General features: G+C 45.1%; 1 protein-coding gene across 2 annotated transcripts in view; it reads left to right on the top strand.

Moving 5' to 3' along the window:
• The first annotated feature begins 586 nt into the window (after window positions 1-586).
• The window catches only part of glra3 (glycine receptor, alpha 3), a 57,942-nt gene continuing 46,170 nt past the window's right edge, over window positions 587-12,358 (top strand). Inside the window, exons 1-2 of one of the 2 annotated variants that reach the window (XM_076989469.1) lie at window positions 587-681; window positions 1,257-1,436. In XM_076989469.1, the coding sequence (XP_076845584.1) occupies window positions 1,366-1,436 (71 nt within the window). In that variant the 5' untranslated portion in view covers window positions 587-681; window positions 1,257-1,365. Of the gene's footprint in view, window positions 682-1,048; window positions 1,437-12,358 lie in introns of those variants that run through there. The other variant, XM_076989468.1, reaches the window with a different exon arrangement.

Genomic DNA, 12,358 nt, shown 5'->3' with positions numbered 1-12,358 from the left:
ATAAAAAAGAAACAAACAAAGGATTCCCATAAACACGGACGTAATTTTGGGGGGGGGGGGACAGGGGGGAAAAGCCGGCTTTGGTCCCCCCCAGTTTTTACGGTTAAAACCAAATATTTAAATAGCGACGAATCTATGTCCCCCCCACTTTTGAAATCAAAATTACGTCCATGCCCATAAAGGTAATATTATTATTTCGTTAATTAAAGATTTTCAGCAAACACATCTATAAGCCCTTTGCTGTCTCGCTGCTTAGCTGTAGAAGAGCACACAGCACAAACTATAGCGAAAATCCCAGGATTTTAAAAATTATTATTATCGAGACTAAGATCGAAAAACAAATGTCACTCGCCCGAATGTGCCAGCGGAGTGTTTGAGCTCGCGCCTAGCGCCGCTTATCATTCCGTTCCAGAGTGGCGGCACGGAACCGGGCATGGCTGGAAACAGGGTCAACGCGTCAATGAATACACATTCAAATGCACACACACACACACACACACACACACACACACACACACACACACACACACACACACACACACACACACACACACACACATCTCTGTCATGCTACATGAAACACAGCGAATCCATCTGGCCATTTTCTTTTTAGGTTCACGTTAGACAAGCAGAAACACACTGTCTCCTCCTCCGAGCTAACGTTGTGGACGGGGTTGACAGGTTGGTTTTGGACGTGTTTAAACAACAATACTTAGAACTCGCTGAAAGGTGCGCTCTAATAGGATGCGCCCAGAAACATTTGTTAAATCATGAACCACGAAGCACTGTTACATCAAACGCGACGTAGTTGTGTGAGTTTATCTGCTACATTGATACTCAAATCGTTGTACGTGGCATCGATAATCAGGAACTGTTGATAGGTATTCACCCGCAGGCAGTTTTCTTATTTAAGCGAACGTGGTTCAGGAATATTTACTGAACGACTGGAGAAAGACGCTGTCAGTCAGGCTCGCGCTCTGGGGCGGGCTCACGCGGCCCCTGCTGCCGGCGACTGTTGAGATATGTCTAAAACTGTCAAGAAGCACTCCGGTTTCCACGCGCAATTTCGGTCTGGGCACTTTTGCGTTTTTTTCCCTCTACGAGACCTATATTTTTGTAGCACTTTCTCAAACACGATAACGTTCGGTAGCGGAAATATTTTGTTGTGTACAGCCTCGGTCTCATAGGGCTATGAGAAGTGTAAGAACTGATATGCTTTTGCCTTCGCCCTGCTCCACGACTGTCCTGCGTGTTAGGTCGTGGAGAACGCGTCTGGAGAGCTGTCCGTGGTGCTGAAGTCCAGGAGCGTTGAAGAGAGCGCGCGGGCTTTGCAGAAGTGCATGTCTTCGCCGCCGAAGTCTTGAGATGATTCAGACAAAGCTGCATTCTGTAGCTGTTTGGGGATTCATTGCGTGGGAAATTGCAGTTTTATTCAGGTAAGAACTGTTACAATGGCTTAAAATAGACGAAACCAATTTTACACTGCTGCTTATTTATCAAACCTGATGTTTGGATTGTTATAACGAATCAGAAACAGAAGAAATATCATGTGTGTGGCTATCTTACATGAATGATTAATTTTACAACTTACTCGAATTTTATTTGGCTGGTAAAAAAATATTCAAAGATTATTCTAATATATTCGATGATTATGGAGGCGATATGAAAGAAGGATATCAGGTCGCGAAATTTTCCCAGCGTGTCCGTTACGGTTTCCTGTTTGAACAGTTCGGGCTATGCCCAAGGACTGGGATTCTGGGGTTGTTTTGGACGCTGTCCAATACACAGTGCCATCTGACAGTCATGGGCTCGCGTCATGCTGTCACTTTCGTAGTGCATTCAGCTATGAGCTGTTACATTTTTTTCGTCGAGTTTTGTAATAACCACAGAAGTTTTTTACTCGCTTTGGAGTAACAGGTTATCATTATACATTGTATGTAAGAAGTCGTTATGCACACTGCCAATACGAGATTTTAAAGAATATGAATAGCATTAAATCCAAAATATCATGGATTTTCTATAATTCTAATTGTCCAGTATAGCAGAAGTTGAAGGCACTACACTCTCCGTATATCTCAGAGATATAATTTTCTCTCTGTTATATAATATACGCCTAAACTGTATTGTTTGAATTAAAATATTAAAAGCATAACGAGAAATAGAGAATTAATGACCGTGTCCTCTTCTCTCGTTGTATACATGTCTGTATCGACATTGCTAAAATAGAATTTCCAAAATGTTCAACTTTATGGTTTTATTTACTCGAGATTTATGATTATGTCGCTGTAAACTACTACTTTACACGGAATTGCTCGTGACGAAGTTACTTCTGCTGCGTGCAGTTCGTTAATGTTTTATAAGGGGACAAGCAGCGGCTTGTCAGCAATGTTTATTTACACTTGACCTTATTGCGTGAGCTGAACTTCACCAAACTAATTCGATTATCACGAGCAAGGGTCACGGAAGCGTGCAAACCGCCATGTGCGCACATTGTATGAGTGTGTGGTAATTGTTCTCGTGCTGTTCTGTTGTTCTTCAAGTCTCCTCCTCCAGCTCAACCACCCTGGACTTACAGCGGTTTCCCCACATTACCCAGATGTAACGTGTCACTGGTGCCAAGGGCAGAACCACCCACAGGTGGCGCTAGACCACCATCATGCCATGCACGGCTGAGAAGGGCGGTACATTAATGATGAGCGTGGCTGTGGCTTTGTTCTGGCGCTGTTCTCCTGTTCTCTCGGGCTCACATTCAGAGCAGAGCCAGGCAGTACCCATCAACAACTTGTATTGTGTGTGTGTGTGGGGGGGGGGGGTGTTTTAAAACACATAGTTCAGTAGTCATTCAACATTATCTACCAGATTACAGTTGATCTCATCAGGTGTTTGTTCTGAACTGGGAGGGAAAAAACCTCAAACTGATGAGCTCTGGGTGACTGGCGAGGCCATGAGGACAAGGACACTTGTCCATTAGTGTACCTCTGCGGTCTGTGTTGCCATGACCCAGCTGTGCTGTTTACACACACCCCAGTAATGGCCACACCCCTTCAGCTCGCCCAATGTGTGGTGAGAACCTTCCCAGCCCCTCTGCCCCATTGGTTCAGGTCAGCACCTGCTCAGCACTCCCACAAGACCCTCATCCCGCTTCCACTGGGTTGAAGTTAGTCCACATAAAGGCAGAATGAACCTGTTGCTTAAGGCGTAGTCATGAATGCTGCATGTGTTTGTGTGTCTGCTAGATCATTAGATCACGCTGAGCCTGGACAACTTTATGTGAAGCACAGCAGGGAATGTTTCAGATATCTTCACAGCACAATGTAACAATTTACACACACATGAAGTAAAACACAACAAACACTTGTGCACAGCTGTTCACACCTGTACGACAGCTAAACATAACCCAGTTCACATAAAGTCTGTCGTGCACACACACACACACACATACAAACAAATGCATGCGCACATGACAGGTGTCACTCAGGCCATGTGAATATAGACGTGGTGACCTCAGTGCTTTTGTCATTCTGAGTCACACACACACACACACACACACACACACACACACACACACACACACACACACACACACACACACACACACACACACACACACACATACACTCAGACCATGTGAACACAGGCATGGTGTCATCACTGCTCTTGTCTTTCTGACACACACACACACACACACACACACACACACACACACACACACACACACGGCATTATGGGAGTTTGTGCTAAGCTAGACTCGGATGTGTTGTTTTTGGATGAATCACAGTCAACATGAGTCACAGCCTCACTGGCTGTAGGTCTGAAGGTCCTGGAGTGTAGTTTAAATAGGTCATTTGTTTGCATTACGCTATAGATGTGGCCATTTTCTAAGTAGGACATTTTTCCCTTGTCAGGAAGGATATGATGAAAATCTTTCACAAAAATAACATGATTCATGTTCATGTTCTAAAGGGATCATATCAACAGAACAGTCTTTTGCTAATTGGATGCAGCAAAGGTGTGAAAGCTCAAATTAAAAAAGCTAAAATCTGACTTGGAGTCTGTAACATCCAGTTAATTTCAGTAATTAATTTCATCAGCCGTCTTCAGATAAATAGCAGTGGCAGGAAATGAGAATGAAATGCTGGGTAGGATGTTTTACTTCCTGAACCTGAGCTGTTCACCTCAGTCTGTGTGAATGAGAAGGGCAGCATACCACACACTGTACTGCAGCTACACATACCACACACTGTACTGCAGCTACACACACCACACACTGTACTGCAGCTACACACACCACACACTGTACTGCAGCTACACATACCACACACTGTACTGCAGCTACACACACCACACACTGTACTGCAGCTACACATACCACACACTGTACTGCAGCTACACACACCACACACTGTACTGCAGCTACACACACCACACACTGTACTGCAGCTACACACACCACACACTGTACTGCAGCTACACATACCACACACTGTACTGCAGCTACACACACCACACACTGTACTGCAGCTACACATACCACACACTGTACTGCAGCTACACACACCACACACTGTACTGCAGCTACACACACCACACACTGTACTGCAGCTACACACCACACACTGTACTGCAGCTACACACACCACACACTGTACTGCAGCTACACACACCACACACTGTACTGCAGCTACACACACCACACACTGTACTGCAGCTACACACACCACACACTGTACTGCAGCTACACACACCACACACTGTACTGCAGCTACACACACCACACACTGTACTGCAGCTACACACCACACACTGTACTGCAGCTACACACACCACACACTGTACTGCAGCTACACACACCACACACTGTACTGCAGCTACACACACCACACACTGTACTACAGCTACACACACCACACACTGTACTGCAGCTACACACACCACACACTGTATTGCAGCTACACACACCACACACTGTACTGCAGCTACACACACCACACACTGTACTGCAGCTACACACACCACACACTGTACTGCAGCTACACACACCACACACTCTATTGCAGCTACACACACCACACACTGTACTGCAGCTACACACACCACACACTGTACTGCAGCTACACACATCACACACTGTATTGCAGCTACACACACCACACACTGTACTGCAGCTACACACACCACACACTGTACTGCAGCTACACACACCACACACTGTACTGCAGCTACACATACCACACACTGTACTGCAGCTACACACACCACACACTGTACTGCAGCTACACACACCACACACTGTACTGCAGCTACACACACCACACACTCTATTGCAGCTACACACACCACACACTGTACTGCAGCTACACACACCACACACTCTATTGCAGCTACACACACCACACACTTTACTGCAGCTACACACACCACACACTGTACTGCAGCTACACACACCACACACTGTACTGCAGCTACACACACCACACACTGTACTGTAGCTACACACCACACACTTTACTGCAGCTACACATACCACACACTGTATTGCAGCTACACACAACACACACTGTACTGCAGCTACACACACCACACACTGTATTGCAGCTACACACACCACACACTGTACTGTAGCTACACACCACACACTGTACTGCAGCTACACACACCACACACTGTACTGTAGCTACACACCACACACTGTACTGCAGCTACACACACCACACACTGTACTGTAGCTACACACCACACACTGTACTGCAGCTACACACACCACACACTGTACTGCAGCTACACACACCACACACTGTATTGCAGCTACACACCACACACTTTACTGCAGCTACATACACCACACACTGTACTGCAGCTACACACACCACACACTTTACTGCAGCTACACACACCACACACTGTACTGCAGCTACACACACCACACACTTTACTGCAGCTACACACACCACACACTGTACTGCAGCTACACACACCACACACTGTACTGCAGCTACACACACCACACACTTTACTGCAGCAACACACACCACACACTGTACTGCAGCTACACACACCACACACTTTACTGCAGCTACACATACCACACACTGTACTGCAGCTACACACACCACACACTGTACTGCAGCTACACACCACAAACTGTACTAGAGCTACACACACCACAAACTGTACTGCAGCTACACACACCACACACTGTACTGCAGCTACACACCACACACTGTACTGCAGCTACACACACCACACACTTTACTGCAGCTACACACACCACACACTGTACTGCAACTACACACACCACACACTTTACTGCAGCTACACACACCACACACTGTACTGCAGCTACACACACCACACACTGTACTGCAGCTACACACACCACACACTTTACTGCAGCAACACACACCACACACTGTACTGCAGCTACACACACCACACACTGTACTGCAGCTACACATACCACACACTGTACTGCAGCTACACACACCACACACTGTACTGCAGCTACACACACCACAAACTGTACTACAGCTACACACACCACACACTTTACTGCAGCTACACACACCACACACTGTACTGCAGCTACACACATCACAAATTGTACTGCAGCTACACACACCACACACTGTACTGCAGCTACACACACCACACACTGTACTGCAGCTACACACCACACACTTTATTGCAGCTACACACACCACACACTGTACTGCAGCTACACACACCACAAACTGTACTGCAGCTACACACCACACACTGTACTGCAGCTACACACCACACACTGTACTGCAGCTACACACACCACACACTGTACTGCAGCTACACACCACACACTTTACTGCAGCTACACACACCACACACTGTACTGCAGCTACACACACCACAAATTGTACTGCAGCTACACACATCACAAATTGTACTGCAGCTACACACACCACACACTGTACTGCAGCTACACACACCACACACTGTACTGCAGCTACACACCACACACTTTACTGCAGCTACACACACCACACACTGTACTGCAGCTACACACACCACAAATTGTACTGCAGCTACACACCCCATAAACTGTATTTCTTCATGCGATTCATATGATCCCATTGTGAAGTCGCATAAGGTAGAGAGATGGTGGAGAAATAGAGAGGGGGAGGAAAGAGAGGGAGAGGGAGAAAGAGAGAGGGAGAGGGAGAGGGAGAAAGACTGTCTGAGGCCACAAAGCTTTGCCACCTCGTTTTATACAAATAGCACTGGGCCTAATGGCAGCCCCTGCACCCTGACAGTGGCAGCACTGTGAGGAGCCAAAAACGGTAACACGTCAACCTCGTCTCTTTAGCAGAGGGGGAAAACACCCACTGAGCAGAAATACATGCCCTGGGTATAGACCTCCCTTCAATGCTGACAGAATGTGTTTTAAATGACGTCTGTAATGAACCCAGACAACGATTCGACTGACTTTCAGCGTCCACACTAGATTAGTGCAGGGAATCTCTTCTGAATGTCTCCGTGTTCTACGTAGAGCTGCCTGGAGGCAGGTGTGTGTTCCTCCTTTTGATATGACAGGGCCTGTGCAGCACACAGGAGGATGGCGTCAGTTTCTCTCTGAGGTTCATCCTCACGTCCTCTCAGGGGGTTTTGTCCACCACTCCCTGGACCTGGGTTTAAAAATATGCGGTTTAAATGAACTGAAATGAAACAGCACCAAATAATATGATTTCCATCAATAATATAACAAGGCTAAACAAGAACCTGCTCCACCACAGCACACTGCAGGAGACTAGAGCATATGACAGTTGGTTTTCTCTCTCTCTCTCTCTCTCTCTCTCTCTCTCTCTCTCTCTCTCTCTCTCTCTCCCTCTCCCATAAGCCTGTTTTGACTTCTCCCCTCAGTAATAGCATTGTGTTGGGCTGTGAGGTATTGGAAGTGTCAGAGTGGGGAGTGCTGTACTTGAAATGCTGTTTTGTTGTTTGAGGTGGATTAGTAAGCCCCTAATGCATTATTAATAAGATTGTGAGAAAACTGTTAATTGTAATTTGAGTTATTCTGCCAGGGCTGCTTCTCTTGAATACCTAGACTTACCAAGCACAAGGGGTGGGGGTGGAAAGAGAGAAAAAAAAGATAGAGAGAGAGAGAGAGAAAGGGACAAACAGGGAGAGTGAGAGAGAGGGGGGGAGCCATTGGTAAGCAGCTTAAATTGATCTTAGGAACTTTCTGTATCTCAAGCAGATATTGTCATGCAGAGTGGTTCCGGTAACAGAGTTAATTCTTCCTTTTACTGTAAAAAAACACTTTTCTAAAAGAAAAATTCTCTATTCCACCAAAATCTCTAGGAAAATGTTATGAATCTGTGATCAAACAGTAATAAAATTTTATATATTTTTGCTATTTTAGATAAAGTCTTAGTAAGTAGAAGAAATAACACAGTATGAAAAGTATATCCAGAAGAGACCACAGTGGCCACAATCCCAACCATGTGTTCAGTGTGTGTTCAGCGTGTGTTCAGCATGTGTTCAGCGTGTGTTCAGCGTGTGTTTAGCGTGTGTTCAGTGTGTGTTCAACGTGTGTTCAGCATGTGTCCAACGTGTGTTCAGTTTGTGACATTTCCATGTACAGTATTTATGTCTTGTCCAGAGTGACAACCGCTTCGTAAAGCGCATCTGTATGCTAGCACAGCTCAGATCCAGGCTGAGAATGCTCTCGGCTCTAAACCCGTGCCAGACACAGGAGGAGCTATAAAAATATACACACATATCTGATGCGTATCTGCGTTTCTTCCTAGCCTACTGGGGTGGAGAGTCATGGCTCAAACGGATAAGTGGGGAGGTGGAGAGTCACATGCTGTCTGAGTTTTGCAGATACAGTGCCATGTTGCAGAGGCCTTGGTAGTTGACCGGTTACTGATGGCAAGTAGAGAGCACTGACCTGACACTGTAGCTCCTGGTCATGGCCCAGAACAATCCGCCATCCCGCCAGGACTCTGGCAGTCAACGCAGAGAGCGTGAAAATGTCACACATCATGCAGGATGTTTGATAGCAGCCGCAACCATGGAGGGGATGTCTGGTTAGAGCTCTAGAGAGAGAGAGAGAGAGAGAGAGAGAGAGTAATGAAATCAGTGACATACACTAAATAGAGTTGTAAGAGTTGCCATTGTAATCTTGTAAAATCAGGATTTTCTAAAGGGAGTGTGAGAAGCATCTAGAGGTGCGGTGAACTCACTGTAAACCTTCACAGATTGAGCACAGTGATCTACTCGGCCTGAACGCTGAGCTGACACTCCCAAGGCTCCCAGTACCTGCTCCCTGACCTCAGCTGGGCAGTTTAGTGTTTAGTGTGCTTAGTTTGCATTGTACTTACAGTAAGACTCCCAGTGTCTGTATGTAGAAATAGATAGATAGATAGATAGATAGATAGATAGATAGATAGATAGATAGATAGATAGATAGATAGATAGATAGATAGATAGATAGACAGACAGACAGACAGACAGACAAGGATCATGACTGGGGTCCTCACATGCAGATTTAAATTGACCCCATCTGTCATCAGATGAATCTCTTCTCTTCATAAGCCTCAGTCATCTCCTCTGGGCCATGTGGAGCACAGCTCTATGCTCTTTGAACCCTCTGCAGTTTATCTTGGCCCAAGAAGCATTGGCACAATTGGAATGGCAATCTCCTCCGAAACCCACAAGAGGTACAGTACTCTGGGCACCTCACACTGGTGAACTGTGAAGCACTAGGTGGAATCTGCCAAATTTTAAATGACATTCCTGGACACAAACTCTATACTGATAATGTTTGTGAGAGTGTGCCATGTTCAAGGGTGTTATAGCTCAGATGTGTATAAGACAGGTGTGTTAGAGCTCAGGTGTGTAGAGGACAGGTGTGGTAGAGCTCAAAGATGTAAAGGACAGGTGTATTGGAGGTCAGATGTGTAGATGACAGGTGTGTTAGAGCTCAGATGTGTAGAGGACAGGTGTGCTAGAGCTCAGGTGTTTAGAGGATAGGTGTGTTAGAGCTCAGGTGTGTAGAGGACAGGTGTGTTAGAGCTCACATGTGTAGAGGACAGGTACAGTATCTAGAACTCTATTTTTTATTTTTTTTTAAGCTGTTTGAACTGTTTTGCAGTTTTGCAGTTTTGCAGTTTTGTGTGTAGACGTCACCAACATGCCCGGTGTCCCGGATTTACTTTTTACAGTGGTCACAATGGTGGTGCATCCTGGCCTTGTGGTTAGGGAACTGGTCTTGTGACCGGAGGGTCGTGGGTTCGATTCCCAGACCTAAGGCCATGACTAAGGTGCCCCTGAGCAAGACCCTTAACCCTCAATTGCTCACTTGTATAAAAAAAAAGAGATAAAATGTAAGTCGCTCTGGATAAGAGCCAAATGCCATAAAAATGGTTATGTTGGGGGAAATTATATAATTATTACCAAAAGTATTGTAGTATATAGTACTTAAAAATTAAGATTTTCCTAAACTTATATATTTTATTTAAAGTTTAATTTTTTTTAAGTAAACTGTACTTAAAATTATATTACATGAACTTAAAATTTCTTAGGTAATCGGTTACAACAAAACTTTTGAGTTTAGTGAACTTGTTGGGTTTTACAGTGTATGTATTTGTTAGTCTCCACTGATACTGTACTCATATTCCTGCAGATTACCTAAGCACCTTTAACTGTTAGTACAGTGCAGTTCAGTGACTGATATGTTTACTGGATTTATCTCACAAACATCTGACAGCTGTTCTTGAGGACTGTGCGAAAACAGCAGGTGTGTACTCATGGTTTCTGCTGTTTTATTATTCCATCTACTCACAGGGCCTGGAACATGCATACATACATTCAGTGCTTCTGCGCATACCTTTGGGTATCTGGAGTGCTTACCAATCTACAAAACCTCCTCCCCCATCTGAGTTTCTCCAGCCCCAGCTTGAGAACTACCTTTCTGAATGTGCAAACTGATTGTGATCACCCCAGCCTCAGAGGATTTAGGAGGAGATGAAGTTTAGTTTTTATGGAAACAGCCCAGCTACAGTCAATGACTTGGAAAGGTTTAATGATGTTGTTGATGTTAATAAGTACAAAATATTCAAGTGTTGTAAAAACTGGTGAATGATATAGTATTTAAAGCTATCAAGTGTTGGCATACAACCCTACATTTTCTGCTTGGGTCACTGACAGATACTGTTGTTGAGAAAGCAGTGCTCACTGTTACCTACAATGTGTAAGCTTGAGTTTTACTTTTGTAATGGAAAAGCTTTTCATAAGCAGTGCATAAACACACTATAGGCACAAGTCTCTAGCAAGACTTTATCTGCAATACAACCACCACAGCCAGCAAGGACATGTGACCTCAGCCAATGGAAATCCAAATGAAATGCTGATGTGGCAGAAAGTTAATGACTAGCCAGTCAGAAATGTCCTGTTGTAGCCTTGACTCTTGAACTTGTTCAGGGGCCCTATTCTTGCTCATGGTCTGACTCTGGTTAAATCATGTGTGGTTGCACCACTACATTTTGACCAGGGTTCATGTTCAACAGTTGCCATGGTAGTGCGTGGTATCTGTGTGTTGGCACACCCCGTGGAAGAGGGGCCAGGGTATGCAGCTCATCATTTAAAGTAACAGGTGCTCGATTCGTCTGTTTACACGCAGTGAAAAGGTCACCTGTGGTTTTTTATCCTTGTAGTATTTTGACCAAAATATGGGGCAGACATTTCATTAAGGCCCCAGGGAACTGTGTGAACTTGTGGAAAAGTGAATTTAGGAAAAATGTCCAACACTTCAGCAGCAAGGTGTGTTTCCATAAGCCTTCATCAGGCCTGTGATCAGTCTGGGTTAGATCTGTGTTGGGTCTGTGATAAGTCTGGGTTAGATCTGTGTTGGGTCTGTGATAAGTCTGGGTTAGATCTGTGTTGGGTCTGTAATAAGTCTGGGTAAGATCTGTGTTGGGTTGGTGATAAGTCTGGGTAAGATCTGTGTTGGGTTGGTGATAAGTCTGGGTTAGATCTGTGTTGGGTTGTTGATAAGTCTGGGTTAGATCTGTGTTGGGTTTGTGATAAGTCTGGGTTAGATCTGTGTTGGGTCCGTGATAAGTCTGGGTTAGATCTGTGTTGGGTTGTTGATAAGTCTGGGTTAGATCTGTGTTGGGTTTGGGATAAGTCTGGGTTAGATCTGTGTTGGGTTTGTGATAAGTCTGGGTTAGATCTGTGTTGGGTCGGTGATAAGTCTGGGTTAGATCTGTGTTGGGTTTGTGATAAGTCTGGGTTAGATCTGTGTTGGGTTTGTGATAAGTCTGGGTTAGATCTGTGTTGGGTTTGTGATAAGTCTGGGTTAGATCTGTGTTGGGTCGGT

Source organism: Brachyhypopomus gauderio, unplaced genomic scaffold (genome assembly GCF_052324685.1).
Source record: "Brachyhypopomus gauderio isolate BG-103 unplaced genomic scaffold, BGAUD_0.2 sc68, whole genome shotgun sequence".
Classification (NCBI taxonomy): domain Eukaryota; kingdom Metazoa; phylum Chordata; class Actinopteri; order Gymnotiformes; family Hypopomidae; genus Brachyhypopomus; species Brachyhypopomus gauderio.
The sequence above is the reverse complement of the archived record's forward strand: the minus strand, read 5'-3'. Positions and strand labels throughout refer to the sequence as shown.